The following is an 18,759-nucleotide window of genomic DNA, read 5'->3' as shown; positions in this document are numbered from 1 at the left end:
CCGGTAAATATTTCGTTCAAGAGGTGCGTTCGTCAACAACATCGACATATTTCGTTCGTTCGTTAGTTCGTCCCCTTTGCGGTCACTGAGGCCGGCGGGCGGGGGGGGGGGGGGGGGCAAGTCGAGCTAAGCTAGCAAGCAAGCAAGCGAGCTCGAGATTGTGGAGCCACGAGGGCGGACTGATCCCACTCCGCCGATCCACCACATGTCCTGATAACCTCACAGCATCGACGTGTGCTTTCATGTGCCCCTCCTCTTCAACTTCTTCTTCAACTGCTAATTTCCAATTTCCAACCTCATTTTTTTTTTTGTTTCTTCTCTCGGCCAGCCACTCTACGCTTTTCGTGCACTTGTCCCTCGTATTTTTGTAAAGAACTTTGTAAATATCTTCGCCATTTTCATCAATTTCCATCATGTAAGTTGTGTGTACGGTGTGGATATCAGCTTCGTCCCGATGTTGCACTGTGGTGGTGTTGGACGTTGAGCTGAGTCCTAAATTGGACAGTACTCAGGGTGGAGTAGTGGAATTCAAGCTGGTCTTGAGTTCGTTGCGCGTTTGTTGGAGGTGGACTGGTAGAGGTGGCCGTTCCTGCTTCAGTTTTTCTGAGGTAGGCCGTTGGTGAAGAGATATCGGGGACTGGTGTGTTGGATTGGTAATGACTTAACTGGTTCGTCGTCGTGATTGGTTTGGTTTTGGTCGCTGGAAAGGCGGAATGATTTCGTTGAGCTATCGGATGATACCAAATTTTGTGGGAGTTAGTATGATTTAGTTGAAATGGAGGCTCTCAATTGTCTTTGCAATGTCGTTGAGTGTTCTGAACAATTGTTGAATCAAGAGCTGAAGCTAGAAATTGTTGAAGGAATTATGAGCCTTTGCTGCGAGAGTTTCCCTTTTTGAGAGTCGTACAGTAGAATGCTCAATTTTTTTCAGATACGTATCACAATGAACGTATATCTGGATACTTTCAAGATAGTACTGAGTATTCTTCAAAGGATATCGTTATACGGTCGTATCTCGAAAGAAATGACCCTCATTTGTTACAGACTCCGCTTCACCTCCTAGTACTCCTGTTTGAGTTCACTTAATTTAAAGCTTCCACGATGCGCAACCTTTTGCAAGTTGCTGTGCTGCAAATTCTTGATCATGAACCCAAATTGTGTAGTACTTGTGGTACTTAGCCCTGATCGATTGTAAACATCGTAATTTCGAACTGAAGACTTGCCGGATGTGCTTAGGGGCGGAGTCTCTGTATCAAGTTTTTATTTTTTATTTTTTATGTTTGAAATCTGCACTAGTTCTTGAGTTATTAGTCTGAATTTCATGGAGAATGTGTTGAAAGGCCTTACTCGAATTCTGTTGGTTAGTTTACTCATTATATTCCTGACTGTCTTGTATAACATCTTTAGGTGCAAAATAGCATTAATATTTACCTCATGGAAGCATGAATTTTCGAAATTAGGAAGCTCAGCAGCTCGCTAGAGTCTCCACAGTCTTGCCAGCACAGTAAAGAATTTCGTTTGTCCTGAAATTGCAGAACACAAGAATTTGACACTGTGCGTTGGTGCATGTTTTTTTCAGTGAATGTGCGGCGTTACTGTCTACATCGTGCATCTGACCATTAAGTTAGTTGCAAGTTCAGTGAACTGCAGTTCATTGACTGCTTTTTCTACGTTAGTGTGGATTTATGTGCATGCTTTAACACAGCTTAAAATCATCTCGAGCTGAAAAGACATGACTTCACTGTTGACGTCATCTGGAGCAGAGCTTTGTAAGGGATTATTAGGAACACAGATTTCGTCAAATGGCAGGTGTCAATTTAGTGACATATCCTCTGGTTGTGCTAAAACTCGTTACGCGCTTGCCAAATTTTCGTCAATATCGTGCTCTGATGCACGAGGACGCCGACTACGAGTAACGGCTGTATCTGCCGATAGGGGAACAAAACTAGGGGAATCTGATGAGAAGGTGCAGAATGGATCTACAAATGGTGCTTCTAATGGAGCTGCAAATGGAGTAGCGAAGAAAGGAGCTGACAATGCATCGAAGATACGTACCACCATTCTTCAGAAGTCTACGAACGTTTCAGTGTATGATCACTCCGAAACTCCAGGCCCTCGAAGTGTTCACAACTACATGGAGCAGGTGAAGTTTGCAATAATTGTCTCATGCCGCCTTAAAATCGTTTCAGAGATTAACATACCACTAATTTCTCTGACATAGTCATTCATTTAAGGACTAACGATAAATTCACAAATGTGGCTTTGTTCATGGCGTCAGGTGAAATACTTTCTGAATGATGATGGTGGTCCACCTCGTTGGTTCTCTCCCCTAATTAGTGCCCCAACAGCCGATGCGCCGAGCCTTTTCTTCGTACCAGGTGGGATTTGCTCTTTCTATCTCCAATGGTTTTAGTTGTCGACAAACATCATGATGTTTGTCAACGTGATGTATTTATGTTATTGGGGCATTTGGTTTCTTTCGCTACAGTCCGTTAATTGAAGTTAGAAAACAATCAATGTTCATTTTTGTCCTTGATGGATTCTTTTCGTGCACACATGCTTTCTGACGAGAAAGGTTTTGATGGTTTTACTCTAAACCTTCCTCAAGTCGTAGCGATCGAGATCCGATATCATCATAGCCTGAACTACCACCATTGTGAATGTGGGTCGTTTGTTGTAGAACCCCAAACATCTTTAATATATTGAACTGAAACTTATCTTGATAATGTTTTAAGTAGTCGTTGCGGTTTTGCACTGAATGCTCTTTTGGCTGCAAGAGACTATTCAGGGATCTAGTTTGACCTACTGACATTATTACCTTGGCAAATGTAGGAATGGATGGGACAGGGCTGGGTCTTATTTTGCATTACGAATCACTTGGCAGGTATATTTCAATGATAATATGTATTTTTTGGAGGAATATGTGTGCTCTACACAGTTGAGTAGAGATATTCATAGTTTTGAAACAATATCGTACAAAAAGTTTGTTTAGATATGTTTCCATGGTTCTTATTTTCTAAGTTAATCTTTGACTTTGGTGGTTGCAGGCTATTTAACTTGCAATGTCTTCACATTCCGGTTCGAGATCGAACGCCATTTACAGGTGTACAGTCTGAATGTTTAAGAATTGTCTTTTCCAGTGGGTCTGTTTTAAGTATTGAATGAAAACATGAAAAACCACATAGCAATAGAACATCTGTGTGGCGAATTTTGTGCTGTGTGAGAATTTTAAAGCTGCAAAGTTAACACGTTAAATTGCAATTGCAGGTCTTCTCAAGATTGTAGAAGAAGCAGTATTAGCAGAACATGCTCGTCGCCCACATACCCCTTTATATCTTTTGGGTGATTCTCTTGGTGGTGCTTTATCCTTGGCACTGGCAGCCCATAATCGAGAGATAGATCTGGTTTTAGTTCTGGCCAATCCAGGTAAGTCATATTATACAGCCTTGCCGTTTCTAATAAGAAACTCATTTGTGCAAGTGATTATGTTCTCGATTTGGGATAATTGTAATCTTTTGGCTGCAGTTCGATGATGGAAATTGCTACTTGCACGTTTTGAAAAGACCGATGCATATCTTTTCGTAATTGAATTTAGTGTTGACGATGGTTGTTATTTGCACGATGTTTAGCGACATCGTTTGACCGATCCCAGTTGCAGCCCCTGTTCCCTCTGTTGAAAGTAGCGCCGTCGCAGTTGTTTGGCGTCGTTCCTTACTTACTGAGTTTCATTATGGGTAAGCAATTACAGCTTTCCAGAAACAAAAGTTTATCCTATTCAACAGTGTGCAGTTGTTCAAGATGAACGTGATTTGATACGTATGTGTGGAGCTTTCAGGTGATCCAATAAAGATGGCGGAAGCGAAAGTGAAACGGAATGCCTCTACTGTTGAGAGAGCGCTGCAGTTACGTGAATCGCTTCTGACGTTATTGCCAACCCTGCCGGTATCATATCCTGAATACTTGGCAGCCTTTTTGTAATTTTCAAATTCATCGAGAACAATGCTCTACAGAGTGTATAAATAGCCTCTGTAAATCACGGAATGTTGAATTGCGTTTCGAAGTATGTGGTGATGTATCTGCGAAGTTCCTCTGTCATATCCAGGGGTGTGCCATGAATGAGCAGTAATTGATTGATGTTTTCTGGCAGACTTTGTCTGAGGTAGTTCCAAAAGACGCCCTTCTATGGAAGTTGAAATTGCTTCATTCAGCAGCGCTGTACACCAATTCCCGGCTTCACTCTGTACGGGCTGAGGTGTTGTTGCTAGTTAGGTACGTTACTGCTCATTATGTGTTTGTAAAATTTTGACGCAGAATTCATGTATGATGCAAGTTGATCGTGTTAGATTCAGAACGTGAAAGACGCAGTGAGAAAGGTTGAATTTAAGGTCTCACATTTGCACAGAAGGTGTCCGGAGTGCAAGTATTCTTTACTGCAGTATCCTGGAAACTTTCAAGTTAAATCTTCTAGAATAGATACAATAGCAACACTGGATTTCTGTGTAATTAGTCATAACTGAAATATAGGTTGTGAAGTCTTTGAATTGGTTCGGTAGAGCATAAGAGAAGTCACAGACAATTATATTTGCCTAAGATTTGCCTAAGTTTTGCCTGTGGTCTGTCAGTGGGAACGACCAAATGTTGCCCAGTGAAGATGAAGCTAGAAGGCTTAAGAAGATCTTGCCGCAGTGTCGAACTCGATACTTCAAAGATAGTGGCCACACTCTATTACTGGTCAGGCTTCTCTTTCTTTAGCAAAAACTCTTGTGATTTTCTTACCATCAAACCTAGTGTGTTTAAAGGTCTTGTTATCCTATGGCATCTGAAAGGCCGTGTGGCATGTGCAGGAAGGTGGGCTTAATCTAGCCACAGTGATAAAGGGTGCTGGTTTTTACCGCCGAGGCCGAACTCAGGACATAGTCACAGATTTTGTTGTACCAACTCAGGATGATTTTGACGATGCTTACGAAAAAAACTCTGAGTAATTTTTTTTTTTTTTTTTTTTTTTTTTTTTTTTCCTATAAAATTACATATAATCCTGATTATCTTTTTGAGCTCTTTGTGTTGCAACTTGTCGTATATATGTCATACTAAGTCTTTCAGTAGATCGTAGTACCTTAGACTTTATGCAGGTCTATTACTAAAATTCAATGAATTCATACATTGTCTTGATGTTAGAGGCTGCTGAGTGTGTTGGTGGCAATCGTTGCAGGTGATTTATTTTTATTTTTAATGCGATATTTGATTTGAACTTTTGTAGGTTGGTTTGGCAGGCGATTAGCCCTGTGTTTTTGTCCACAACTATAAGCGGTGAAGTTGAAGTCGGTCTACAGAATATACCCAACGATCGACCAGTTCTTTTTGTAGGGAATCACGTGTATTTTGGGTTGGATATGACTTTAATTATATACAAAGTTTTCAAGGAAAGGGGTCTCATGGTTCGTGGATTGGGCCATCCAGTATTGTTTGATACCCAATTCGAGGGAGAATTGCAGGTTCGTAGTCGAATACATACACATCGAACATCAATATGTGATTGTTTGTGCTGCATTGTGATGCTATTGTGTTGTAAGTTGGTTGTGATCTGATCAGCATGATGGAATGTCCTCAATTTTTTTGAATTCAACACTCATACAGAAGGGGTGTAAAGAACACTTGGGGTCTTTTATTCAAATTGAAAGTGAATTCGAGTTTCTACCAAATGGTTCTTGCTCTGATTTTAAGTAAAGGGCGCCAAGTTGTTTAGATCCCTAGTTTTATGCGCTGGTTTCATGTCTGGTTCCAAACCTGGTCTGCACAGAGATTCTCTTACTGAAAAATGTCACCAAATTGCATGTGCATATCTGATATGTGACATGCATTGTCTTTGGATTTTTTTAATGAATTCAGGAACCCGGAATGAGCGACTTGTATCGTGCATTCGGAGCAGTACCCGTGTCAAGTAAAGCGATGTTTAAGATTCTTAAAAATGGACAGTCTTTATTGCTATATCCAGGAGGAGCGCGGGAGGCTCTTCACCGTAAGGTACGTTTATATACATTTTCAATTTAGAAAAGGAAGGCGTCTACCATTTGTTTCCTAGAGGATCTGTACGAGAGTTTGGTGCTTCACATATGAGCCACTGTTTTTGCATAGGAATAAACTGAGAACAAGGTCCAGTAATTCTCATCTCATTTTGAAAGTCAGAAGGTCGTACGCTACAATTATCTATTTTGTTGGCTGTTTCGTCAACGGTCGATTGTTGCGCTCATCAACACGATTGGTGACAGGGCGAGGCTCACAAGCTTTTCTGGCCTGAACGATCGGAGTTTGTCAGGATGGCGGCGCGGTTTGGGTGCACCATTGTTCCTGTCTCAACTGTTGGAGAGGATGATATAATTGATGTATGCAGTCTTCCTGACGCTATCCTTGGATCAATATCTTACTTCCCGATTAGACTTGAGCAACACGCGCCTAATAAGTGATTTAGAAGAGCTTGTAGAATGCACTCAATGCTCTGATTATAAACATTTTGAAGTAGAGAAAGACTTGCAGTTGATGGGGAATTTTTGGACAAGAAATACGTAGTTTAATGACTTCAAGAACGTTGTCAATAATTGACATAATTTGTGTGCATAATGCCAGATAATTTTGGATCTGAATGACCTGAGAAGAATACCAGGTCTCGAAGAAAAAGTGTCACTTCCTACTATTAATATCAGGTACATTTAGACTTTTTTTACTTATAAACATGATAGATTTGAGTCACTTTGTTGAGAGTGTTGGAGTGTAGGGAAGTCTACAAACCAAAGCCCGCATTCTTTGCCTTAGACGGCAGCGTTTTCAGGCGTCAAGAAGTGACCTTTGTAGGAATGGCGTTTGTTATCAAGTTTTTGAAGCTTGTATGCATAGATTCAAGACTTACTTTTGTCAACAACTTGCACACGTTTTATTATTACAGGGGAGATCTTAATGAGGAAGTAGCAGATCAGCCTGTTCATTTCCCATTTGCAGCTCCTAAGCTGAACCCAGGGAGACTGTACATAAAATTTGGCAAACCTGTCATCACAGCAGGTATAATCTTAGTTCTGACCAATGTACTGTTTCCGTCTGGACAGCATATTTTGTCTAAATGTTATGGCAGATAAAGCTTAAGCCAAAGGTTTGCGTGGGTGAATTTGCTATCAAAACTGTGCTGTAGGTGCTTCAAGCACTGTAGGTGGATATGTATACGTCAGTGTTACCGTGCACGCTCATATTTTCTCATGTTTTAGCAATTGTTGAAATTTGATGATATTATGAAATATGATGAATCTCAGGAAGGGAAAGGGAGCTGCAGAAAGATAAGGAGCAGGCAAAAGCTATCTACAAACATGTTCAGGGTGAGGTGGAAAGAGGTCTTGAATACTTACTGGTACATACCTCTTTCTTCCTCGAAAAAGTTAGAACGTTGTACACGATGATTGGGATGTAGTAACTCACTGCATTGCTTACCTTCATACCTCTGATCCATTGAAGGTTTTAGTCTCTCGTGAGACATCTGTCTGCAGTGTTGATTCGAGCTATCTCCCATCAACTAAATTGTACATAAGCAACATCTGCTGAGAGAATGCAGTGATACAATTGTACTGTGACTCACATGTTGCTTTGATTGGGATGCAGTGGAAGCGACAAGAGGATCCTTATCGGAAATTCGTTCCCCGAATCTTGTCCGAGCAAAGTGTAGGAGGTTACAAGCAAGCACCGACATTCAAGCCCTGAGGATTCTGAATAACAACCTCACTCTACATAACCTCTCCCACTTCCCACTGTCCCATTGGATAATCTCTATCACAACATAGAGAATGTATAGTATGGAGGAGTTTTGATAAGGCGCCGAGTCTTGAGGAGCTTGAAGCTAAGCATAATCTCGTGCATCAAGTTGCAAATGTTGTAACTGTTATCTCCTTCAAGCTCTCAGATACTTTCCTATCATCGAATCTATAGTTCATCTTCGAGTTCGATTGATTAGATCCAGTGTGCTTACATTTAGAAACACTTGAATTGGAGCCTAATACAAAAGCTTCCTATATATATTGCATATGTATATTTTCAAACTATATGGAAAATCATAGATGTGACAACCCTTGAGATTTGCAATTATTCACCAAAATAAACGAAACTTGGGAAACAATTGAATGACTCAGTACAATTCGGAATCTCTGAATTAGGATCGACCAAGATCCAAGTTGGTTCTGGACAACATTAAATCGTTTTTGGACAATTGTGTACATCTGGGAAATTGATTAACTTAGATCTGAATTTCAGCAGCTCAGATATATCTTTCCGATGTAGTGTGGTATATTTCATCAAAGTAGCTGAGTTTTTTCTATCAATGTGAAGCGGACTTACCCAGTCCGCACAACTAGTAAGAAATTACTGGGATTTGCCGAAATGGTGATCTTATCCACAGCTTGAGTGCACTAAACTTTACTTCTCCACTTTCGTGCAGCCTGGAAAAGGGGGCATAAAAAAACAAAAGAACAAAAAGAGCATCCCGAATGAAGCAAAGTCACTTCACTCCATAATTCTGGAAGCAGGAAACTTGCTCAGAAGCTGCTTAGATTCCAATTGAGAACTGCGATACTTCTCCGTCGCGTTTGTCAACATCAGTCGCCACCGACTGTGCACGTAGGTAATGGCTGGTTTCCCTTACAAGTTTGTGAGTCGAGCACATATTGAAGTATACTCTGCCTCCGAGTTGCTTTCTATGGTGAATGGGTAACACGAGCAGGCCTGTTCTACGATGATTGGAACCCATTTTCGCACACACTTTCTAGAGTTCTGAGCATTCTTCGCACTATGCAGTCTCCGTAGACAGTTGCAACAATGCAGACTTGTGAAGAGGACCGATCTTGTAAGGTATACATCGTCTTCCCGGTGCCGCTCCATAGACGATGTCACGAGAGCATGACAAGATTCTCAAGGAAAAGGTGCTCCATATATTGCTTTTGGGTGATATTCATGTTAATGGCCGTTTTACTGATGAACGCAATGTTAAAAAACTGCCACCGACCGCCAGGTATGTCGCTGGTGACTGCGAGCATTCGACACATGGCCGTCTACCAAAATACCACCGCGGAAGCCCCCGACTCGCCGTGACTGGTTAACAGTGACTTCAACTTGACGTTCTCGACTTGGAGTCCGAACACGGTGGCAGGGTGCTTCACCACATTTCGAGAATTAGTTGTGGCTGTGAGGTACAGGGGTGATCTGATTCTGAGACAAGAGGTTCAACTGGAGTTCTCCTTGACGCCGAGTGGGACGAGGGGACTTGTGGTGAGGGTGAAGGGGGAGCAAGCCTCGCTGCGGCAACAGCTGGGGCCAGTCCTGGAGGCAGAGCTGCAGTGTGATCGGGGTCAATTCGTTGTGAAGTTTTACTTCGAAACTCGGTACCTGATCGCGGACAGGAGGTCCAGGTGGAAGCACTTCGGGTGCCAGGTGGTGGCAACGACGCCGCAGAAGGGTTTGGGGGCGGGCAATTTACTGAGCAAGAGTTTTCACAATACAACTTGCACCTCTCGGTGCTAAACACGTTCAAGTGGTTGATTGTTGCAGACCAAGGTGAGTACTTTGGATCGGGCATGTTGGTGCTACAAAGAACAGCCACAGTGGTGGAAAAGCCGTATGCAGAAGGTGATGAGCATAGATATGAGTTGGGACGCCGCCCCACTTGATCAGCAACTCGTGCTTTGTGAGCACACTGTCGGAGATGGGCATTCTCCTGCTCCTATCTCTCGAGATCACATTCGGCGTGCATCCACATGCATTTGTTTCTCGTCGTTGCTGACCGGGTGTTGCATTTCCGGCTTGTGGACGAAACATGGTAGAGCATAGAAGCTTGTTGTATAGCAATCTGCACAGTGCAATGTGAAAAATTAGATAAGATTTCTGAAATAATTGCACTGCTTCTGTGTAAAACAGATCAGTTTTTACTACAACCATCCTATTTGCACAGTACTAATTTGTTGTGTACATGAAAGTTAAGGTTCGATTGATTATTATTATTTTCTATTTCAGATTCTGAACTGCACGCTAAGTTTTACATGAAATCCGTCATGCTTTTATTAAGCTATAAGCACTCTTGAATGTGGCATATGAGCGTCTCGGTGATTCTTGAGGTTTTGTGCAGCAAGGAAAGGATTTGCTTCAATTGCAGGGTCACTCTTTGTTTAGTCTTGATAGACGTGCATAGTACTGAACTGGTCATTTATTTTGGGTCTCTTGGAGATTGTCTTGTGTCTTTTGTTGAACTACGTGACTGACTAGAACACAATTGTATTCAGTAAAGTAAGCAAAGAGGTACCGGAGTATATACAGAGAAAGATCCACAAGTGTCACTGGGCGTGGATCTGGATGAACAACAATGTATTGGATGAGTGTAGGATAAAAGTGAGAGCACTTAAGCCAATACCCTCTCTTGTTTTCATTTTCAACCAGAGATGGTGCAAGTAGGAATTCTTTCAGTTGAGCTTGTAGAGCTTTTGCGTTCAGAGGTGGAGTCTCTATCAACCGTGAGTGTATTACAATATCTATGTTTTCTATTTGTAATTTATTGGATGCTATTGTATTTTCGCAGTTATCTTCAGTGCCGTAATGGTTTTGAAATTGGCCACAGCTGGATATCGTATTGCTGGCGTTATGATCGTTGGTGGCTGCTAGTCGGCGTTTTTGCAAAGGTATGCTTGATACGGTGTATTTGCGGCTTGTTCGAGCTGATAATGAATCTTCTAATTAGGTTGTAGGATCTTCAACCGGAGGACCCAAGCTGCTGGATCACATGAATTAGGGTTCGACAGGATATATCAGACGTGGATCGGAGAAGGGAAGGATGCAACAAGGCTGCTGAGTAAGAGTTTAGATGACGAGGTAGGGCAATCCATTGAGTTTCCAGATTTTAGAAGTAGGTAGTATGCAGTTCAAAAGGGATTTAGACCTGGTATTTACACTTCGTGGGAAGAGTGTAAGCGCCAAGTAAATGGATTCAAAGGGACTGAACACAAGGGTTTTAGATCTTGTGAAGAGGCTGAGTTGTTTCTATGCAGAGGAGCAGATTCAGGATCAAGTAGATGTACATGAGTTGGGTAGAGGTTTTATACCTATTTCTTCTCTATTGAAGGTGAAGCGTATATGAGTTACTGGTTTGGTTAGGAATTTTGCTTGTTGTGAAGTTGTTGATACATAATCTACCTTCACATCCCTGGATTGTACCTTTTCTCTAATAAAATATGCTCGTACATCAATATGTTTTGTCTTTTTGTGCAGGATGGAGTTGTCTACGAGTCTGATGAATGCTTGATTATCAATGTATAACATTGTTGGTTTGATCTATGGAATATTGAGTTTTGTAAGAAGTCGTTGCAGATGTAGGATGCCAGCGGCTACATCAGATAGGACTCTATACTCCTAAGTAGTAGATAGGGATACTACTTCCTGTAATTTACTGGACCAATGGACTGTAGAGTCACCAATTTTGTGAACTACACGAGATGATCTGCGAGTGTTAAGGTCTCTACCCCAGGCTGCGTCAGCAATGGTGAAGTATGTTTCATCTGCTTTTTCTGAAAAGTGCAAACCAAAGTCTATAATACCCAGTAGATATTATAGAAGTTATTTAGCGGCTCAAGCATGAGCTGGTTTTAGATCACTCATATAACGACTCACACAGCTAACAGCACAGCATATGTCTGGTCGAGTGTTAATGACGTAGATTAAGCTCCCTACAAGTGGCCTGTAGAATTTAGGGTCAACCTTTTGAGTGCCCATTTCTTTTTGATTTGCAATCTAGGAACCATGGGTAGTTTTGTAGGTATACTATTGTTCAAACCATACTAATTAAGGAGTTTTCTAATATATCCTCTCTGATGTAACCAGATTCCAGAGAGGCAGTGCTCAAGCTCAACATCCAAAGGCATAGACTACATGGAAAATGATGATTTGCTAAAATCCTTTGGCTTCCATTTGGGCTTAGAGTTTTTTTTATTACTCATGCTGGTTCTTTCTTTATTTTATAGATCCACTTTGCCATGATGGATACATTGTCCTGAGGGCTATCCACAATTTCCCATGTGTTGTTCCGTATAATTGAATCTATCTCCTGAGCCATATCATCCATCCATTTTTCATTAGTTGTTGCCTCACTAAAACTAGTTGGTTCTATTATTTCAAACGTACGTGTCGAGAAATAATCTCTGAGTCTAGTTGATGGTGCTCTATTTTGAGATGAATATCTTTGAAGCTAATTTGAGTCTAAGTGCTTTCCATGCTAATGCGGGATCTGTAAATGTGGAGACAAAGCAAAGTAAGTTGTCTCCTACGGACAACTGTATTCCTGATAATGCTAGATTTTTTTGATTTTCTCATTGGTTGCTCAATGTAGTGATTCCCATGTACTATTGCACGGAATGTAGCCGGCTGAACATGATGTTCAGTTATATCCCAGACGTTCTCCCTTCTGAGAATGGCTTTCATTTTAAGTTGCCATATGTAATAGTTCTTGCTGCCTACCAACTTACTCGCTTCTCCTACTGTCATGCTACTATAGTTTCCGTGATCTGCCATGGTGACTGATGTCTTAACTTTGCCTGTTCTACAGGACTTTTGTTCAAGGAGCAGTGCTCACTTGACATGAGTATACTAGGTGGTAACTGCACCACAAGACGAACAATGTTACTCTTACTCACCTATTGTCTATGACCTCTTTCACTCTACAAATTGTAGCTTCTCACAAGTAGTCACACAAGTGTGTTCTACCGCTCTGGAATTGTGTAGATGAGCACGTGCTTGGGTGGTTGCAACGTCTGGACTTTGTGTCGGGGGTGTTAGAAGAGCTCCACTCTCACTGAGTCACCAGCTGTTGTCCCTGTTATCGAAGCACTGTCTCACAAGCCAACTAGCAACTCTGACAGGGTGGCTGCCTTGTTGAATCAAAGGGTCGACGCTCTTGTGAAGTCCAATCTTAAGGTTGCTCAGAAGCTCAAGAGGAAGACGTACTTGAGCGGTGGGTCCGCTAAGGGATCAATCGCCAGACCTGGCTGTGGATTCCAGAACTTCAAGATCAACGTCTTCGACATGAACATTGCTTTGGTACCATGTTGAACTACGTGACTGACTAGAACACGATTGTATTCAGTAAAGTACGCAAAGAGGTACCGGAATATATACAAAGAAAGATCCTTTAGTGTCATTACGCGTGGATCTGGATGAACGACAATGTATTGGATGAGTAGGATAAAAGCGAGAGCACTTAAGCCATTATCTCTGGTATTTAAGCCACAAGGATGCAAATTAGGCATTACGTTATTAGCTGTTGGATAACCCATTGATAAGTTTAGAGCTATTCAGTCCAATTTTATTACTGTGGTTTGACTAAAATCCTATTTAGGGTTTGTAGATTGCTGCTTTGACATTGATGAAGGACCATGAATGTCTTGATCTGTTAAAGGAGATTGGAGGCACTCATGTGTGTGAAGATCGTAGAAAAAAGAGCTCGAAGTTCATGGTGGAGATAGAAAAATGTTGGATATTTCTAAAGTAGTGGTCTTTAGCAAAGACATGTGAACTCGGCAACTTAAATTGTCAATATTTGTTCTTGATGTGAGCACTTTAGTGTGCCTAGGTAGAACTTTTATCTTGTTTATTTTGTCTTGAAACAGATTGCTGAAGTTGCTTGATTATGTTTAACAATCTGATATATTCTTTTTGTAAATCCATCAAGGATAGAAGAAAGCAAATCATAGAGGAATGACAGTACATTGAGGAGAGATTGAAAGAACTTGACGAGCCAATCATCTGTATCTTTGTCCGACGAGTAAAAATTTCATGATTAGACATCAAGCATTAAATCTTTGAATCTTTGTGTCCAAATTATAACTTTAAGTTCCTTACATGCAGATTGAAGAATCTCAAGCACGAGTTTTTGAAAATTCAAGTTAAATGTACAACACAGTAGTTGAGGCTCATGAAAAGTCCAAGAATCTGGAGGAGCTAAACTCTTTGAACAAAGAGCTGCAGTCTTTGTTGAAAGAAAAAAGATACCACAGAGCGCCAAAAAAATGATGCTTTGAAGCTATATGCAAAGAAGGAATTAGATGTAAAGGATGTTGAATAGAAATGAGAGTAGATGTACAAACAAAGGTTGATTTATTAGTGCACCTCGATTTTTTCACGCTTGACCATCAAGCAAGAACACCTTATGTACTTCATCTGCTATGCATGGATGTATTGAAGGAACCAAAGACCATTGGAACAATTCAAGATAGTGTATGAACGGTTTATGTGATTCTTATTCTTGTGCACAATTGCGACTTTTGGATTCCTTATTTTATCATATGTCGCAAGGGCTTTTCTGGAATGTCATCAAGTAGAATTCCAAAAGAGCTCAAAGCAACAGAGAAAGACGTTAAACATTCTCAGAAAGGTTTTGAGGGAGTTGGCCCTGTTTATGATCAACTCATGGCACAAGAGGAGGCCATCTCAAAAGGGTATTTAAAGACTTTTTGATTGATTATTTACTTGTAAATATTAGAAAATTTTAACTTATACTTGTTACAATGAATGTACAAGTTGTCATATCCAGGATAGAAGATCGTAAAATACAACTCAATATCCTTTATCAAAAGCAAGGAAACACAACTCAATTTGGAGCAAAAAAGATAGAGATGAATGGCTTCAGAGAGAGGTTGATGGTATCGAGCGGGTCATGGCAGGTGTCAAAGAGCAGGTGAGTAGTGTTGGATTTTTTTTTTTTTTTTTTTTTTTTTGAATTCATCAGTAATCAATTGATGGGGTAATGGGTTCATTTTTGGACTCAAACCATTGGTGCCAGTTATTCAGTACTCTCAATTGGCATATTGTGATTCTTGTTGCATGAACTCAAAAACCCTTCCACATGAGAGGGTAGTCTTCAGCAATTATGTATGTGTTGTTTTTTTTGCATTTTTGTCTACTTCCAATAGCTCTCCTTCACATACAATGTAGACATCATCAAGCGGCAGGCCGATGCAGGAACCACTCAATTCATCACGACCACATTTCGGCTAGAGCTAGTGAAGATTGCAGATAGAGCGTATGGAGTGACTCATAAAAATCGAGTGAGCGGCGTTGATGTTATCACAAAGGATGAGTCTTCTACTTCATTGAGCACATTCAAAGTCATCACCATGAACAATTCTTTGCTATTCTTTTGTAAAGTAGCTTTTGTTTTGCCTAGTTGTGGATGCACCGCAGCGATCCTTCCTAGATTTTGATTCCTTGGTAGAGCACGCCAGAAGCTATACAAGGTATTTGGATTTAGTTTGTACTCAAGATCTAGAGGACCTGCTCCCAGGTTCTAATCTTCATTGTTGGTAGTGATCCCGTTCCTTCAATGTTTTTTTATGACGTGCTCCCATGTTCTCCGATACAGATACAATATTGCAATCTTGTACAAACCGTGTGTTTAAAGGAATTCACTGTGCAAGAAACTGATTATTCACGTGGTATTAAATGTTGGTTAAAAACTTAGTGGATGGACATTTTTGATTGTACATCTAAAGCTGTTTGAATGTAGTAAAACTAACATTTAGGTGTAAGACTGATGGTTGCCAATACACAGCATATTTCTTACATGAGATACAAGTATGTAATTGTTGCAATCAGATGTTTGCTTCATGCTTCAAAGAGGATGAGCTTTATTGAATCAAGAGAAGTGCAGTACATCAAGAGCCCAATCTACTTTTACATAGTATGTAGTCCAAGTATAGATATGTAATTGAGTAAGTCAATCAAGTATTTTTAATATATTATTGATGAAAGATGAAAGGAATAGGATAGGAGATGAATTTCATTACCTCTCTTTGAAAAATACTTGGGGTGGAAATCCTTAAAAAGTTGGAATTTAGGTTTTCATTATTTTGTTTTCATTTTGTTGTTTTGAAAAATGCCTTTGTTGAACTATGTATGCACAATCTTCTCTAGTGAGTATGTCTTTTAGTTGGTGTTGCTTCAAATTTGCACATTGTTATTCCAGTGTTTTTATATTTTTCTTCTTATTTTTTATTTTGTGATTTTTTGTGTATATTGATAATCTATTATTGGTGTTGTAGAACATGGTGTCATATGGTGTGATTTGCAATCTGAGAATATATAGGATATCTAGCTATAGAGAGTTTAGCTTTAACTTATTGGCTAAGATCTAATAAGTGATTTATTCCTCTTTTAACTTATATACAAAGTCTTGGTTTCCAAAACCTCTTCACTTTATATAAAATGCCCAAACTGTAGTAAAAACCTTCAAAACTTATTTTTCCCACAATTTTTTTTTCTTCTCAAATTTTAGAAATTCATATCTCTTAATTCAACCATTCATTTTTTTTCAAATTTTTATATAACATATCTATTATCTTTAAGTTTTACTACAAAAAAAATAAATTGTAAAATTGCTACCAATCTTCTAGCATCTAAGAACCCTAGCAAGTGCTTTAAATCCTAACTTCCAAGCACCTGAGTACTATTTTCTTAATATCTCAAAAATAAAAAATTTAAATGTCACAAAATTTGTGCATAAAGTTTACTAACATGATTATACATATTCTAAAAAATTTTGAGCCAAAATCTTATCAAATTGCTCAAGATATAGCTCAAAGCACAACTTCAAGTAAATCAGGTCACTTACTACTCTTAGATTGTAAGTGCTGACTTCAACCTCCAATATCTCCTTCATTCCAACTTAGAATCCATCAAAAAATATGCCAAAAATGTAGTTGAGAGAAAGCTCTCTCCAATCCCAGTTTCCGATCTTTTATTGCTTTTTGCACATGTGCATTATGTCCAAAAGTTTGACAATGGGTGCAAAATTAATACCTTAACTTTGAACATGCATATCTCTTTCATATAAACTCCAAATCACACAAAATTTTCACCAAAACTATAGCCAAAAACCTAAACTTACTGATCATAGTCTCCAAAGTTTGAATTCCCTCAAAAGAGTAATCCTAATCCCTAATAAAGCTTTAGGCAGCCTTCTTGAAGTCCATAGGGCATGATTTTTTGCCCAATAGGAATAAAGATTTTCATCATCCAACTCCATTCATCCATACAGATGCTCTAACTTCTCTTTTTGCTACCAAGACCCCTCTTCAATCCTTTTTCTAATAAGATTTACATAATATATGCCCTAAACATCAAATAAAAGAAACAAAATAAGACTTCAAAGGTCACCAATATCTAACAAAGATGACTTTAAATATGTAAAAGTTACAATCAACCAAAATTAATCTTAAAAGCTACAATAAAAAAAAAAATAGAGTTATATAAATTTTTATAGTAGTTTTTTTAAAAAACCTCCTTTTAAAATAGTAATCTAACTATATTCTAAAATTAATTAAAATCCACTAACATGGCTCTTACCATATTACTTGGTATATTGTATATTAAACATATAAACATAATATTTTCACATGATAGTCAAACCACAAGACAAGAATAGTTCTTGCATGAAATTTGTGCAATCCTCACAAGTACCATCAAGGTAATACTTATCCATCAATATATAGAGTTGCTAAGCCATTTTCAATAAGTTAAAGAAAAATTAAAATCCTATTATAAATTTGAGAATTCTAAGCTTGAATTAGATTTTTGAATCCTTTCTTTTTGTCAAAACCTAAATATGTCAATTCTAAGCATGAAAGAATCCTAAGCTTAGAAAACCATGTAGAAACCAAAAGATTAAAAGAATCTCAATTAGTTTGAAATTCTAGTTTTGAAATCCTAGGTAAAAAAAATTCTAAATATAAAAAATCCTAAAAATAGGCTAAAATCCTAATAGATCTTATAAATCTTTAATTTTTTTTATAAATTCTAATGTGTGAAGAAGTTATAATGACTATTGTTCTTGTTAGATAATTTGAATGTGAACAATAAGAAGATTGTGTTTGGGGGATGATATTGTTTAAGAGAAGAAAGTTTGCCTTGTAGGCAAAAAATCTTATAAGTCTTGTATTGGTTTATGTCATCAATACATAGCTTCAAAAAATTTAATTAAGAAGTATTATATAGAAAGAAGAGGATTTGTCTTTGGAATTTATAATAATTAGTTTAATTGTGAGAAGGTGGTGAAAAGATATTTTAAAGTAAAGATTAAGGATTTTTTAGAATTATAGGAATGTATTAGAATTCATAGAAGAGACGATTTGAGAGATATCAAGAAACTTGAGTAATATTAGAATTGTTTGATGTTGGTCGAATTTATTTTAAAATAATAATTTTGTAAAAACATTTATAGGTTATTTACTTGTGTGTATGTAATATAAAGATATGTTTCTTGAATTGATTATTTTTCTCATAAAGTAATAATGTACTTTGACATATTTTATTTATATATAAAAAACATGATTCTTGGCCAATTTGATTATTAATTGGTTGTTATAGAATAAATTAAGATTGAATTGAAGTTTTGACATAAGATTTTTTTTATTTTTATTAAAAGAGAATATAGAGGATGATGAATGTATGGCTCCAATTTTGATAAATAAATGCTTCAATCAAATATTTCAAGCAGTTCCTCTTAATAAGCTCATATATTTAGATTCAATAAATAACTTGGCTATAGTTTATTATTGCTTACTTTGTCATATGAACATTACTCCAATAAAGATAAAACAATAATATTTTATAGATTTATGTATTTCAAGACATGATGCCCAATCAACATCTCTATAGTCTTGGACTTCTTTGTTGAGATTTGATTTATAAAAAAGATCAAAG

The 18,759-nt window shown here is 38.5% G+C and overlaps 1 protein-coding gene and 1 long non-coding RNA gene across 3 annotated transcripts; both read left to right on the top strand.

Moving 5' to 3' along the window:
* The first annotated feature begins 134 nt into the window (after nt 1-134).
* Nucleotides 135-8,149, top strand: LOC112285809 (phytyl ester synthase 1, chloroplastic). Of its 2 annotated transcripts, none has more exons than XM_024527011.3 (18): nt 135-608; nt 1,580-2,143; nt 2,279-2,378; nt 2,833-2,884; nt 3,048-3,103; nt 3,268-3,426; nt 3,630-3,734; nt 3,836-3,942; nt 4,148-4,269; nt 4,623-4,731; nt 4,845-4,978; nt 5,258-5,492; nt 5,887-6,021; nt 6,267-6,380; nt 6,622-6,698; nt 6,938-7,050; nt 7,296-7,390; nt 7,639-8,149. In XM_024527011.3, the coding sequence occupies exons 2-18, from the start codon at nt 1,733-1,735 to the stop codon at nt 7,735-7,737; spliced, it is 2,223 nt and encodes a 740-aa protein (XP_024382779.1). In that variant the 5' UTR covers nt 135-608; nt 1,580-1,732; the 3' UTR covers nt 7,738-8,149. The 2 variants fall into 2 exon arrangements, with proteins under 2 accessions (XP_024382779.1, XP_090108761.1); XM_090252635.1 differs by having other exon boundaries at nt 159-653.
* A 507-nt stretch (nt 8,150-8,656) lies between these two features.
* LOC149988479 (uncharacterized) lies at nt 8,657-11,258 on the top strand. Its single transcript, XR_016504538.1, has 2 exons — nt 8,657-10,407; nt 10,595-11,258. It is a non-coding gene; the product is annotated as an uncharacterized LOC149988479 (long non-coding RNA).
* The last annotated feature ends 7,501 nt before the right edge of the window (nt 11,259-18,759 follow it).

This window comes from Physcomitrium patens, chromosome 8, assembly GCF_059467195.1.
Source record: "Physcomitrium patens ecotype Gransden chromosome 8, ASM5946719v1, whole genome shotgun sequence".
Taxonomy (NCBI): Eukaryota; Viridiplantae; Streptophyta; class Bryopsida; order Funariales; family Funariaceae; genus Physcomitrium; species Physcomitrium patens.
This window is presented reverse-complemented; position numbering and strand designations above follow the sequence as displayed.